We start from the raw sequence: 16,350 nt of genomic DNA, 5'->3' as shown, positions 1-16,350 counted from the left end.
TATATATATATATATATATATATCTGGTGCCCCTTAAATCTAAAATTGTAGAAGGTAGGAAAATCATTCTGTGGGTGATGGTAAGCCTGTTGTAGGTGGTCTAAGTAGGATCCCAGTGTTGCCAGAATGGAAGCAGATGTTACATACAGCTGAGCTAGAACAGTGTTGGGCCTGGCAGCTCTTCTCATGGCTGAACACTCCATGGATTGCATAGAACATTAGCAGCAGCAGCAGCATGCAAAACTAGAGGGTTTTGCTGTCAGTGACATAATCACCACAGACCAGGAGCAGAAGCAGGGTTTTCAAGGGATGGCTCAGAGACGTATTCATTTTTCCATTTATTTTTAAAATGCAAATTACACTAGTAAAGTCAAAAAAATCACTCTGTTAAAAATACATTCAGAATTAACAAATGCAGGAGGAGAAAAAGAAAAAGACAGATTAGGATAGTTAACCCTTGCTTTCAGAATATTAGGTTTATAACAAAAGCTCAGCCTAGAAAAATAGCATTCTTCACCAGGTTTTGAGGAGGATACAGCTGTATAGCTTTGATGTTTCCCAGCTCGAATCACACTACTGTGCTTACTGCTCCCGAAGAGGTCTGCCCACTGACTACTTCTGAGTAGTCAACAACTGTTTCTGAAAAATTTGGTGGTGATGATAATAGTGACTTGGTGGAGAGTCGGCTGCAACTTAAAAAGAAACATGACGGCTTATTTTACACCCTCCCTACGCATGTACCGCAGGGTAGAATCCCATCCCAGCAGCAACACAGTGAAACCTCAGTTCAATAGTCACATTAGAATAGCTTCTGGCATGTATAGTATTTATATGTTAGGAATAAAGGACAGTACATTGGTGACTAGTTCCTCAAACATTAAACATGCATATCACTATAAAAAATAACACCACATGAGGTTTCACTGACATGTTTGCAACTGTCCATTTCATACATGTAGGTATGGACCAACATATACCAACCACTGGTGTAAGTGTTGAAATCTTTTTGCACATGTGGTTTATGTTCCAATGGTCATTTTTAGCTCCTTCGTTGATTTTAAATGGGCTTGTGTTGCAAACATCTTTGCAAAGTCAGCAACTAGCTTGTCTTAATGGAGATCCGAATGGGTTAATGGAAAAAGGGTTAACCCAGTAAATGAAGCCGTAGGTACCAAAAGAAAAAGAGTTGTCCATGTCTAATGTCCCAGTCTGAATTTCACCGCACATGAAGGTGATGTGCAAAAGAAAACTTGATTTTCGTGTCTCAAGTAGATCCAAGAAAAACATGACTCATCTGTGTTACTGATAAGCTTGAGCTAATTATGTCTTCCACGAGTAAAAACCAAAGAGTACTTGAAAATATCGAAATAAATTGCCTAGGAGTTCAGAATATCCCATATACACATTGACCTACTATTGTGTCCAAAGGTATCTCATTGCCAACTACGTCAACAGCACAGGTTTTTGTTTTTCCGCCACACTAATACAGGGAATTGGGATACAGTCTAACACACAACAGATCCCCCAAATACCACAAAGAGATCTCAAAGATTTCACTAAGTTAACTATTGTTCCCCACCTACCCACCCCGAAAATAATCTCATACGCTGAAGTTAGAAAAGAAAATTCACCTACATTGGGTCTTGGATTCGAATTAGATATAAAAGAGTAAACATAGCTAATACATAGTTAGTTGGCCTCTGTCCTAGAAATCCACAACTCTTTCCCGTGTTAGGAAAAGCCACTTGGAGAGACTTAGAAAAGCACTGAAAGTGCAAGAAAGAAAAACCAACCACGTAAGCCATTTCCGCTTTCAGTAGATTAATGAGCTTAGTAGATTAATACGTTTTACTTTGTTCCACCATCTGAAGATCGTGTTTGAGAGACATGAAGATGACAGTTATTGTTGCTGTTGGTTGGTTGTCTCTCTGTGACCATGGAAGTGGCTTAGTGATAAAACACCATTTTCTTACTGACACACTGGAGCTGCTGAGTGGTTCAGTCTTATTCCTTGATGTGAGACAGAGCCAAAATTGTCCAGAATTAATAGCAGTGTGTTCGCCTAAAGGAAGTGACTGGGGGACGTCTGCACTGAGAGTCTCGGGCACACAACGCAGGTGGTTTAAGGCAAATATGTACGGTGTAGCCTTTAGGGCAAACGACCTGCCATTTTGCATTTGGTACAAGGTCATCACGGCGTGTTCTGTCTGACTGGTTTTTGCAATTAAAGTAGCTGTGGTGCAATCAAGATGTATAGTATGGAGTGCAGAGAACAGGGTTCCAAGCTTGTGTGCCTGGGTTAACTTGGCACCTCACAGAACCAACTGGCTGGGCTGCAGAGGGTTAAGTAGGGCCCTGCAGAGGACACCCATACAGCTCCTTTCTCACCTTCAAAGGCCTGGGAGAAGGGAGCCTGTGTTAAGGAAATCCAGGATTGGCGTGTCCAGAATATTTATCAGTTTCAGTCAGAAAGAGGAGGTCCTGTGTAGTTGACGTGTACATGATAATGACAGTGGTGTGTGTGTGTGTGTGTGTGTGTGTGTGTGTGTGTGTGTGTTTTCACTCATGTGTCTATGTAGAAACTTCCTGTTTGGTCTGATGACATGAATGTGTATTTAAATCCATTTGCTTCTTGAGCTTCATAAAAGGCAAGAGGCTACTGCACAAGTCATTTGAGGAGTCCGTGGGCTGACAGACAGAAGCCATCTGTGTTATTTTGACCTGAGAGAGAGAAAAGATGCTTGTAATCAAGAGAGAATGCTAGATGCCTATCGCTCACCCCCATAGCCCCTATTCTCTAAGTATAAGAACAAACCAAAAGGAAGAGATTGGGGGAAAAGAGAAAGCAGGATCTCAAATTGGGTTTTAAACAGTTTCTGCCTTCCCTTTATCCCTCAGTGCCATGTCACTGACAGAGGTCACCTATGATCATCCAAGGGACAGATGAAAATGAGCATGTATGGCCATCGGCTGCCAACATGATGCAGTGGTTTTGCACACTGTCTAGTAGAACTTAAGGCATTTGTATTATTAGGAAGGGGACACCACCATGTCTATATGTGCTATGACACATCAGCCAGTTGGGATAAAAAAATACTTTGTTAGAAAATTAATGAAATGACATGAGGATTTCTGATAGCTATCAATTTATTTTGTATATATGTGACAAGCTGTAGGTAGGTAGAAAGAGAGAGAGAGAGAGAGAGAGAGAGAGAGAGACAGAGAGACAGAGAGAGAGACAGAGAGAGAGAGAGAGACAGAGAGAGAGACAGAGAGAGAGACAGAGAGACAGAGAGAAACAGAGAGAGACAGAGAGAAACAGAGAGAGACAGCGACAGAGAGAGCCTTCCTAATATATGATTGCATAACTGAAGAATTATAAACCAAGAAAACACGCACAATTGAACTGCCAACAAAGAGGATGATATAACCATTGGCTGTAAGTGTGTGTCCTTGCTGGCAGTGACTTCATAACTTTGTCCAGGAGTCAGCTGGCAGATTGGTTGGATGTAGTTAGTAGTAATCTCATAGCTAAAACTGCACATCACTTTTTAGCATTTGCTTTCTTTCAAAAGAACAGCTTTTCTTTCCAGTGGCTATATAATATTGCTAGAATGCTTGAATTGGTCCATGAGGTTAAATTACTCTTACTTTACAAGACATATTTATGTCGAGTTTACAGGAAAGGTATACTCCAAATGACAAAGACAGAGGACGTGCTTGGGGCTCTGCCTCTTAGCTGGGATGAGGCTTACAGGTGCATCGTGTTTGACTTTCACATGATCCTACTAGGCAGTGGCTTTCGAAGGGTGGATTTTGAAAGTTGCACAGTTGTAAATCTCCTCATTAAACAGTGAATAGTGTAAAGTCAAGAGGAGATAAGAGAGATGGGGGGGGGCATGTGTGGAAATGTGACGGCCAAATTAGCTAGGCAGTAGAGTGAAATAAAGCCAGCAATGGCAGTGCCAGGCTAGCTCACAGTCTATTTAAGAAATTGAAGAGACCATCGAACAAGGGTCAGGAAAATAGATGGTGCTTTCACTTGTACCGTTAGCAAGCTGGGTGAGTTCTGTTTTCCTGTTTCTAGGGTCAGTTTCCTCAAAAAAAAAAATACCTACAGAATTTTGTGATCTGATGATTTCTATGGGATGTTCTACAGAAGAAGTGAAGGCCAGATTTTGATTAGTCATTCCTCATGTACCTTTAAGTATCCCTAACATCCTATATCTCAGTCCTTCTAAATGATCAGAATCTAATGAGCAATAAGACAAAATCTGTACTGTTCTCATGCATTGATGGAGAAAACCAATATCCGATTACATTAATTTGGCATGTAAAGTTTTCTGTTTAAGAATATTAGGGAAAAATTTGATCTTAGGGAATTTAATTCTTAATGAAGATGTCTTTTATAAATTCTTGTCCAAATATTAACATTAGAATTACAAATACCTGATTGGAAACAATATGTTTGATACACACACACACACACACACACACACACACACACACACACACACACAGAATCAGGAAAGAAACGTGAGTGGGAAAAATGTATGTCATTTTTGGAGAACACAAACATTCTAGTTTTGTTGGAAAAAAAGTGGCTAAGGGAAGGTCCTAGGGTTTCTATGCTCATTCAGTAGGTACTGGTCAGCTTCTACTCCAGGACTGTGTGTTCCTAAGACTGTCTAGCATCACTTGCTTATGGCCGAGGCACAAAAGATATTAAGAGTTGAAGAGACAGTATTTCAATAAAACACTGTGCCTAGGTCAATGTACTTTTACAAGACTCCGGGAATCATTGCTACCTTTTGGAAGGGAAAGTGAAAAGTTCATTGAGGGCTTCAGGAATATTAATTTGGCAGCCATGTGTAGGATGGGACAAAAGTTCTGAAATAATGAAACTGGAAAACCCAATGTTTTACCACAGATGCTTGAACTAGGCAGTGGCTTTGTTGTAGAGGAAGAATGTGCAATCTATTGTTTAGAGGGAAATGCTTTGACTGGCATATAGACTGCTGGATTTCTGAACAAATACAATTCGTTTTTAATGAGTGGTGCTATTCAAACACTTGCAGAAAACTACACGGGACACAGAAAAGTCAAGCACAATGCATACATCATTCTCCTTAAAAAAGAAACCAATGAGAAGTAGCTAAAGATTAATCTTTTTGGAGTAGAAATAGCCCCAGACTTCACTCATTATCCTACATGCTGAGGCAATCAAAAGGTAAATGACTTCATGGTGGAGGACAACGAGGACAAACACATATCTTTAAAGAGAAGTTCACATTTTAAAATGAATCGGAAGCTTACTTTCTATTTTGATCTTCTCTTGCAATTCAGCATATCACTTGATGCTGAGATATAGAATTTGCTATCAGTTGTTATCCAGGGGAATTTGCCTAGACACAGATATAAAAATCAGGCTCTGGTTGCTTATCTGTACTCCGGAGTGCTACAGTGAAGGGTCTGATCAGTCTCAGGTCCAAGATTCCTGTTTCATGTTGACTTTCACATTGATAAAGTATGGCTCAGAGTTTGATATTTCTCAAATATGTAGCCATCACTAGAGTGAACAAGCATTTGTCATCCAGATGAACACTCAAGACTCTTATGAAGAGCTGATAACGATGCTATGAATATAGGCAACGTTAGTTGGGACTATACTGGGGCAGCCAGAGAGCAAGTTTTCTCTAGTTACACATAACTACCTCAGCTGTTAGAAAAATTTCAAACTATACACATTTTGGGTAATTCAAAGAATTGTTATACATTAGAGGCTTTTGAGTCAAATAGATGATACTTAAGACTAAATAAAACTTTAAAAACAGCCTTTTTATGATAAATTTTAAATCGCAAAGAAAACATTTTCAGATTCATCCTACTCAAAACTATTAATAGTAGAAAATGGAAATAAACAACCAAGGGAAAGTTTCATTTTTTGTGCCATGATACATTTACTTGACTATCTTTTCATACCCCAGAAAACTAGCTTCTAAGTCAAGTACTTACATGTACATTGGTTGTAGTTGTAAGTGGGATGTCTTCTGAGGCCCTTGATATCCATAAGAATCAAAGCCACCTATGAAATCAACTGAAAAAGGACAGTTGCGTCTGTTAGTTAACTTTCCAGAATAGATAGAAATGAGTGATCAAGGCTTCTAAAATTACTAATATAAACTTTAAAATAATTAAATAAGCTAAAACCTACTAATGATGAAAAAGAAGAAAAATTTTTCTTCAAGGTAGCGACTTGCTTTCTTCAACTGTGAGATTCAGTTATGCCTTTACAGTGTTCTCTTTCTCAGAAGAGATTGTGTACCTTTCTGAAACAACAAAGACTTCATTGGACTCACTAAGTCCAATTGTCTCTTGCACATCAAAAATAAGAGTATGACTTTTTGGTTAACGTAGGGCATTTTTGGAGCACATTTCAAATGTTATAACATAAAACTTATCATCATGAACCAATTTCACGTATTGTCTAGAGTTGCAACTGCAACATTACTACTAATATTATGTGTTCTGAGGTACAGAGTACTGGTTGACTATCATGTGAATTAACTCGACATGGCAATGCTTACCATTCCATCTTGTGGTTTATATTCTAACACAATAAGAAGTTAGGCGTGGAACAAAGTCTAACCAATGACTCATATGAGTTGCATACCAAAATATTAAGTGACAGAATCAATAAGATACAATGAGAATTATATGACAAATGATATTTTCCAAAATGACTAAAAGAATATTGCCTATTCCAAATGTTCTTACAAAGTAATATTGGCCCTCTTCTCATGCCATGGTTTGGACCTCTGATTGTTATTTCTTTTCAAACCTGAAGAGAGGCTTTGTGGCATGTTTGAGGTTTGGAGCAAGGATGCTATGCTGTTTCTAAGATAGCTCATTAAGGGTCATTTATTTTCCTGGTTTTCCCTTTGGCAGGATCTCTCTTGATATAGCCAACATACTGTGAGGAAACCCAAACTGGTACAGACAGAAAAACTGATGAATAGCTCATATTTATTTAACCATTGTCTAGCTGATGTCCTACCCCGTAACTGTTGTTTACTTCCCGACATGTGACACAGGCCCACAGGAACAGCTGAAGACCTGTAGAGAGGGAAAACTACACGCCCGAAAGCAGAACACTCTGTCGCCATAACAGGCTGAAAGAAAACAGGAAAACAGGTCTACAGCACTCCTGACACACAGGCTTATAGGGCAGTCTAGCCACTGTCAGAAATAGCAGAACAAAGTAACACTAGAGATAATCTGATGGCAAGAGGCAAGCGCAGGAACCCAAGCAACAGAAACCAAGACTACATGGCACCATCGGAGCCCAATTCTCCCACCAAAACAAACATGGAATATCCAAACACACCAGAAAAGCAAGATCTAGTTTCAAAATCGTATTTGATCATGATGCTGGAGGACTTCAAGAAAGACGTGAAGAACTCCCTTAGAGAACAAGTAAAAGCCTACAGAGAGGAATCACAAAAATGCCTGAAAGAATTCCAGGAAAACATAATTAAACAAGTAGAAGCCCATAGAGAGGAGTCACAAAAATCCCTGAAAGAATTCCAGGAAATCATAAATAAACAAGTAGAAGCCCATAGAGAAGAGTCACAAAAATCCCTGAAAGAATTCCAGGAAAACACAATCAAACAGTTGAAGGAATTAAAAATGGAAATAGAAGCAATCAAGAAAGAACACATGGAAACAACCCTGGATATAGAAAACCAAAAGAAGAGACAAGGAGCTGTAGATACAAGCTTCACCAACAGAATACAGGAGATGGAAGAGAGAATCTCAGGAGCAGAATATTCCATGGAAATCATTGACTCAACTGTCAAAGATAATGTAAAGTGGAAAAAGCTACTGGTCCAAAACATACAGGAAATCCAGGACTCAATGAGAAGATCAAACCTAAGGATAATAGGTATAGAAGAGAGTGAAGACTCCCAGCTCAAAGGACCAGTAAATATCTTCAACAAAATCATAGAAGAAAACTTCCCTAACCTAAAAAAAGAGATACCCATAGGCATACAAGAAGCCTACAGAACTCCAAATAGATTGGACCAGAAAAGAAACACCTCCCGTCACATAATAGTCAAAACACCAAACGCACAAAATAAAGAAAGAATATTAAAAGCAGTAAGGGAAAAAGGTCAAGAAACATATATAGGCAGACCTATCAGAATCACACCAGACTTTTCGCCAGAAAGTATGAAGGCCAGAAGATCCTGGACAGATGTCATACAGAACCTAAGAGAACACAAATGCCAGCCCAGGTTACTGTATCCTGCAAAACTCTCAATTAACACAGATGGAGAAACCAAGATATTCCATGACAAAACCAAATTTACACAATATCTTTCTACAAATCCAGCACTACAAAGGATAATAAATGGTAAAGCCCAACATAAGGAGGCAAGCTATACCCTAGAAGAAGCAAGAAACTAATCGTCTTGGCAACAAAACAAAGAGAATGAAAGCACACAAACATAACCTCACATCCAAATATGAATACGACAGGAAGCAATAATCACTATTCCTTAATATCTCTCAACATCAATGGACTCAACTCCCCAATAAAGAGACATAGATTAACAAACTTGATACGCAACGAGGACCCTGCATTCTGCTGCCTACAGGAAACACACCTCAGAGACAAAGACAGACACTACCTCAGAGTGAAAGGCTGGAAAACAATTTTCCAAGCAAATGGTCGGAAGAAGCAAGCTGGAGTCGCCATTCTAATATCAGATAAAATCAATTTTCAACTAAAAGTCATCAAAAAAAATAAGGAAGGACACTTCATATTCATCAAAGGAAAAATCCACCAAGATGAACTCTCAATCCTAAATATCTATGCCCCAAATACAAGGGCACCTACATACGTAAAAGCAACCTTACTAAAGCTCAAAACACACATTGCACCTCACACAATAATAGTGGGAGATTTCAACACCCCACTCTCATCAATGGACAGATCATGGAAACAGAAATTAAACAGAGACGTAGACAGACTAAGAGAAGTCATGAGCCAAATGGACTTAATGGATATTTATAGAGCATTCTATCTTAAAGCAAAAGGATATACCTTCTTCTCAGCTCCTCATGGTACTTTCTCCAAAATTGACCATATAATTGGTCAAAAAACGGGCCTCAACATGTACAGAAAGATAGAAATAATCCCATGCGTGCTATCGGACCACCACAGCCTAAAACTGGTCTTCAATAACAATAAGGGAAGAATGCCCACATATACGTGGAAATTGAACAATGCTCTACTCAATGATAACCTGGTCAAGGAAGAAATAAAGAAAGAAATTCAAGACTTTTTAGAATTTAATGAAAATGAAGGTACAACATACCCAAACTTATGGGACACAATGAAAGCTGTGCTAAGAGGAAAACTCATAGCGCTGAGTGCCTGCAGAAAGAAACAGGAAAGAGCATATGTCAGCAGCTTGACAGCACACCTAAAAGCTCTAGAACAAAAAGAAGCAAATACACCCAGGAGGAGTAGAAGGCAGGAAATAATCAAACTCAGAGCTGAAATCAACCAAGTAGAAACAAAAAGGACCATAGAAAGAATCAACAGAACCAAAAGTTGGTTCTTTGAGAAAATCAACAAGATAGATAAACCCTTAGCCAGACTAACAAGAGGACACAGAGAGTGTGTCCAAATTAACAAAATCAGAATTGAAAAGGGAGACATAACTACAGATTCAGAGGAAATTCAAAAAATCATCAGATCTTACTATAAAAGCCTATATTCAACAAAACTTGAAAATCTTCAGGAAATGGACAATTTCCTAGACAGATACCAGGTACCGAAGTTAAACGAGGAATAGATAAACCAGTTAAACAACCCCAAAATTCCTAAGGAAATAGAAGCAGTCATTAAAGGTCTCCCAACCAAAAAGAGCCCAGGTCCAGACGGGTTTAGTGCAGAATTCTATCAGACCTTCATAGAAGACCTCATACCAATATTATCCAAACTATTCCACAAAATTGAAACAGATGGAGCACTACCGAATTCCTTCTATGAAGCCACAATTACTCTTATACCTAAACCACACAAAGACCCAACGAAGAAAGAGAACTTCAGACCAATTTCCCTTATGAATATCGACGCAAAAATACTCAATAAAATGCTGGCAAACCGAATCCAAGAGCACATCAAAACAATCATCCACCATGATCAAGTAGGCTTCATCCCAGGCATGCAGGGATGGTTTATCATACGGAAAACCATTAACGTGATCCATTATATAAACAAACTGAAAGAACAAAACCACATGATCATTTCATTAGATGCTGAGAAAGCATTTGACAAAATTCAACACCCCTTCATGATAAAAGTCCTGGAAAGAATAGGAATTCAAGGCCCATACCTAAACATAGTAAAAGCCATATACAGCAAACCAGTTGCTAACATTAAACTAAATGGAGAGAAACTTGAAGCAGTCCCACTAAAATCAGGGACTAGACAAGGCTGCCCACTCTCTCCCTACTTATTCAATATAGTTCTCAAAGTCCTAGCAGAGCAATCAGACAACAAAAGGAGGTCAAGGGGATACAGATCGGAAAAGAAGAAGTCAAAATATCACTATTTGCAGATGATATGATAGTATATTTAAGCGATCCCAAAAGTTCCACCAGAGAACTACTAAAGCTGATAAACAACTTCAGCAAAGTGGCTGGGTATAAAATTAACTCAAATAAATCAGTAGCCTTCCTCTACACAAAAGAGAAACAAGCTGAGAAAGAAATTAGGGAAACGACACCCTTCATAATAGACCCAAATAATATAAAGTACCTCGGTGTGACTTTAACCAAGCAAGTAAAAGATCTGTACAATAAGAACTTCAAGACACTGAAGAAAGAAATTGAAGAAGACCTTAGAAGATGGAAAGATCTCCCATCCTCATGGATTGGCAGGATCAATATAGTAAAAATGGCCATTTTACCAAAAGCGATCTACAGATTCAATGCAATCCCCATCAAAATACCAATCCAATTCTTCAAAGAGTTAGACAGAACAATTTGCAAATTCATCTGGAATAACAAAAAACCCAGGATAGCTAAAACTATCCTCAACAATAAAAGGACTTCAGGGGGAATCACTATCCCTGAACTCAAGCAGTATTACAGAGCAATAGTGATAAAAACTGCATGGTATTGGTACAGAGACAGACAGATAGACCAATGGAATAGAATTGAAGACCCAGAAATGAACCCACACACCTATGGTCACTTGATTTTTGACAAAGGAGCCAAAACCATCCAATGGAAAAAAGATAGCATTTTCAGCAAATGGTGCTGGTTCAACTGGAGGTCAATATGTAGAAGAATGCAGATCGATCCATGCTTATCACCCTGTACAAAGCTTAAGTCCAAGTGGATCAAGGACCTCCACATCAAACCAGACACACTCAAACTAATAGAAGAAAAACTAGGGAAGCATCTGGAACACATGGGCACTGGAAAAAATTTCCTGAACAAAACACCAATGGCTTATGCTCTAAGATCAAGAATCGACAAATGGGATCTCATAAAACTGCAAAGCTTCTGTAAGGCAAAGGACACTGTGGTTAGGACAAAACGGCAACCAACAGATTGGGAAAAGATCTTTACCAATCCTACAACAGATAGAGGCCTTATATCCAAAATATACAAAGAAATCAAGAAGTTAGACCGCAGGGAGACAAATAACCCTATTAAAAAATGGGGTTCAGAGCTAAACAAAGAATTCACTTCTGAGGAATGCCGAATGGCTGAGAAACACCTAAAGAAATGTTCAACATCTTTAGTCATTAGGGAAATGCAAATCAAAACAACCCTGAGATTTTACCTCACACCAGTGAGAATGGCTAAGATCAAAAACTCAGGTGACAGCAGATGCTGGCGAGGATGCTGAGAAAGAGGAACACTCCTCCATTGTTGGTGGGATTCCAGACTGGTACAACCATTCTGGAAATCAGTCTGGAGGTTTCTCAGAAAATTGGACATTGAACTGCCTGAGGATCCAGCTATACCTCTTTTGGGCATATACCCAAAAGATGCCCCAACATATAAGACAGTCACATGCTCCACTATGTTCATTGCAGCCTTATTTATAATAGCCAGAAGCTGGAAAGAACCCAGATGCCCTTCAACAGAGGAATGGATACAGAAAATGTGGTACATCTACACAATGGAATATTACTCAGCTATCAAAAACAAGGGCTTTATGAAATTCGTAGGCAAATGGTTGGAACTGGAAAATATCATTCTGAGTGAGCTAACCCAATCACAGAAAGACATACATGGTATGCATTCATTGATAAGTGGCTATTAGCCCAAATGCTTGAATTACCCTAGATGCCTAGAACAAATGAAACTCAAGACAGATGATCAAAATGTGAATGTTTCACGCCTTCTTTAAAAGGGGAACAAGAATACCCTTGGCAGGGAAGAGAGAGGCAAAGATTAAAACAGAGACTGAAGTAACACCCATTCAGAGCCTGCCCCACATGTGGCCCATACATATACAGCCACCCAATTAGACAAGATGGATGAAGCAAAGAAGTGCAGACCGACAGTGGCCGGATGTAGATCGCTCCTGAGAGACACAGCCAGAATACAGCAAATACAGAGGCAAATGCCAGCAGTAAACCACTGAACTGAGAATAGAACCCCCGTTGAAGGAATCAGAGAAAGAACTGGAAGAGCTTGAAGGGGCTCGAGACCCCATATGTACAACAATGCCAAGCAACCAGAGCTTCCAGGGACTAAGCCACTACCTAAAGACTATACATGGACTGACCCTGGACTCTGACCTCATAGGTAGCAATGAATATCCTAGTAAGAGCACCAGTGGCAGGGGAAGCCCTGGGTCCTGCTAAGACTGAACCCCCAGTGAACTAGACTGTTCTGGGGAGGGCGGCAATGGGGGGGTGGGTTGGGAGGGGAATACCCATAAGGAAGGGGAGGGGGGTGGGAGGAGGGGGATTTTTGCCCAGAAACCGGGAAAGGGAATAACACTCGAAATGTATATAAGAAATACTCAAGTTAATAAAAAAAAAGAAAGGTGTTGTATTGACTATTGAACTACTCAAGAGACTCTCATAAACATCAGTAAAACCACTGACACCTGAAAATCAGAATCTAAGGAATGGTCAGCTGTGGAGACGGCTTGGCGAGTAAAGGCACTTGCATGCCTGACAACATGAGTTTAGCCCTGAGAAGTTGGAGCCCTAGGACCCACGTGGTAGGGGAGAGAAGCAACTCTCATAAATCTGTCTTCTAGCTCCACACGAGTGCAAAGATGCCCACCCTCCTATATATTCATATGTAATATAAATGGATATTATATATCTAATAAATTCATTTAATTCTAGCACATGCAAAAAAAAAATCTTTAGGTAGTGGTTTAGTCCCTGGGAGCTCTGGTTGGTTGACATTGTTGTTCTTATGGGGTAGCAAGCCCCTTCAGCGCTTTCAATTCTTTCTCTAATTCCTCCAATAGGGGTCCTGTTCTCAGTTCAGTGGTTCGCTGATAGCATTTGCCTCTGTATTTGACATGCTCTGGCTGTGTCTCAGGAGACATCTATATCCAGTTCCTGTCAGCATGGTCTTCTTAGCTTCATCAGTCTTAACTAGTCTTGGTGATATATATCACCTGTGGGGCAGGCTCTGAATGGTCGTTCTTTCCCTTCCGTCGCTGCTCCAAACTCTGCCTCCATATTCCCTCCTATAAATATTTTTGTTCCCCTTTTTAAGAAGGACTAAAGCATCCACACTTTGGTCATCCTTCTTCTTGAGCTTCATGTGGTCTGTGTATTGTATCTTGGGTGATTCAAGCTTTTGGGCTAATATCCACTTATCAGTGAGTGCATACCATGTGTGTATTTCTGTGGTTGGGTTACCTCACTCAGGATGATCCATTTGCATATGAATTTCATAAAGTTATTGTTTTTGATAGCTGAGTAGTACTCCATTGTGTAGATGTACCACATTTTCTGAATCCATTCCTCTATTGAAGGACATCTGGATTCTTTCCAGCTTCTGGTTACTATAAATAAGGCTGCTATGAACATAGTGGAGCATGTGTCTTTGTTGTATGTTGGAGCATCTTTTGAGTATATGCCCAGGCGAGGTATAGCTGGGTCCTGATTTCATTTTCTAAATTGCCTATATTTCTACACTAGCCAATACAGACAATACCAGGTTGATTAATAATTGACAACCCCATTTAGAGTTTGTGCTTTGAGAGATTTTTGTTCAAGAAGGGGCTCAGTGTTTAAATTATCAATGTATACATGTGCACTCTTGCCATAGGGATACTTCACAAAGAATTAGTTTTCCGGAATGCATTTGGAGTATGAGAAATCATAGATGCGAGGTTCGCTTTCAGTATAATAGTCTCCTCTACAAAGTTAGAGCTTGGAATCTGTTAGAGCAGCTCCAGACCAAGACAGAAGTAAGTAGAAATGTCTCCACTGAAACTGCGGCCCAGCCTTATTAAGATTGTTGTTGCTGTTGGAGCATCTTTTGGCTGTATGCACAGGACCCCAGTGGCTTATGCTCTAAGATCAAGAATTGACAAATGGGACCTCATAAAATTGCAAAGCTTCTGTGAGTCAAAGAACACTGTCATTAAGACAAAACGTCAACCAACCGATTGGGAAAAGATCTTTCTCAATCCTACATGTGATAGAGGGCTAATATCCAATATATACAAAGAACTCAAGAAGTTAGACTCCAGAGAATTAAATAACCCTATTAAAAATCGCATACAGAGCTAAACACAGATTTCTCAGCTGAGGAATATTGAATGACTGAGAAGTACCTAAAGAAATATTTAAAATCCTTAGTCAGCAGGGAAATGCAAATCAAAACAACTCTGAGATTTCACCTCACACCAGTCAGAAGGCTAAGATCAAGAACTCAGGTGACAGCAGATGCTGGTGAGGATGTGGAGAAAGAGGAACACTCCTCCATTGTTGGTGGAATTGCAAGCTGGTACAACCACTCTAGAAATCAGTCTGGAGTTTCCTCAGAAAATTGGACATTGTACTAACTGAGGACCCAGATCTACCATTTCTGGGCATATACCCAAAAGATGCTTCAACATATAACAAGGACACATGCTCCACTATGTTCATAGAAACCTTATTTATAATAGCTGGAAGCTGGAAAGAACCCAAATGTCCTTCAACAGAGGAATGGATACAGAAATTGTGGTACATTTACACAATGGAGTACTACTCAGCTATAAAAAACAATAAATTCGTAGGCAAATAGATGGAACTAGAAAATATCATCCTGAGTGAGGTAACCTACTTACTAAAGAACACACATGGTATACAGTCACTGTTAAGTGGATATTAGCCCCAAAGCTCGGAAGATCCAAGATACATTTCACAGACCACATGAAGCTCAAGAAGAAGGAAGACCAAAATGTGGATGCTTCAGTCCTTCTTAGAAGCAAGAAGAAAATACTCACAAGAGGAAATGCAGGGACAAAGAGTGGGGCAAAGACTGAAGGAAAGGACATCTAGAGATTGCCCCACCTGGGGATTCATTCCGTATACATACATCCACCAAGCCCAGACAATCTTACAGATGCTAAGAAGAGAGGAACTTCATATAGCTGTCTCCTGAGAGGCTCTGCCAGAACCTGACAAATATAGAGGTGGATGTTTGCAGTCAACCATTGAACTGAAAACAGGATTCTCAATGGAGGAGTTAGAGAACAGACTGAAGGAGCTGAAGGGGTTTTCAACTTCTTCTTTTTTGTTTTTATTAACTTGAGTATTTCTTATATACATTTCGAGTGTTATTCCCTTTCCCGGTTTCCGGGCAAACATCCCTCTCCCCCCTCCCCTTCGTTATGGGTGTTCCCCTCCCCATCCTCCCCCCATTGCCACCCTTCCCCAACAATCTAGTTCACTGGAGGTTCAGTCTTAGCAGGACCCCATAGGAAGAACAATATTAACCAACCAGACACCCTAGAACTCCCAGGGACCACCATCTAAAGAGTACACATGGACAGATCCATGTCTCCAGCTGCATATGTATTAGTGGATGGTCTTGTTGTGCATCAGTGGGAGGAGAGGCCCTTGATCCTGTGAAGACTCAATGCCCCAGTGTAGGGGAATGCCAGAGCAGGGACATAGGAGGGAGTTGGTGGGTGGGTGGTGCAGCACCCTCAGAGAAGGAAGGGTAGGGAGGATGGGATAGGGAACCAGGAAAAGGGATAACATGAAATTCAAATGAAAATTATAGCTAATAAAAGGAAAAAAGATTGCTGCTTTGTGATATTTTATTGTTTTTAAGGCTTTCAGATGG

The 16,350-nt window shown here is 39.9% G+C and overlaps 1 protein-coding gene across 3 annotated transcripts in view; it reads right to left on the bottom strand.

Moving 5' to 3' along the window:
* Positions 1–323: 323 nt before the first annotated feature.
* Nkain2 (sodium/potassium transporting ATPase interacting 2) overlaps positions 324–16,350 on the bottom strand; it is a 1,205,517-nt gene continuing 1,189,490 nt past the window's right edge. For 2 of the 3 annotated variants that reach the window (NM_001432842.1, NM_001432843.1), the window contains 2 exon segments: positions 324–2,721; positions 6,016–6,097. In NM_001432842.1, the coding sequence (NP_001419771.1) occupies positions 2,712–2,721; positions 6,016–6,097 (92 nt within the window). In that variant the 3' untranslated portion in view covers positions 324–2,711. 3 annotated transcript variants of the gene reach the window in all.

Source organism: Rattus norvegicus, chromosome 1 (genome assembly GCF_021556685.1).
Source record: "Rattus norvegicus strain SHRSP/BbbUtx chromosome 1, alternate assembly SHRSP_T2T, whole genome shotgun sequence".
In the NCBI taxonomy this organism is placed as follows: Eukaryota; Metazoa; Chordata; class Mammalia; order Rodentia; family Muridae; genus Rattus; species Rattus norvegicus.
The sequence above is the reverse complement of the archived record's forward strand: the minus strand, read 5'-3'. Positions and strand labels throughout refer to the sequence as shown.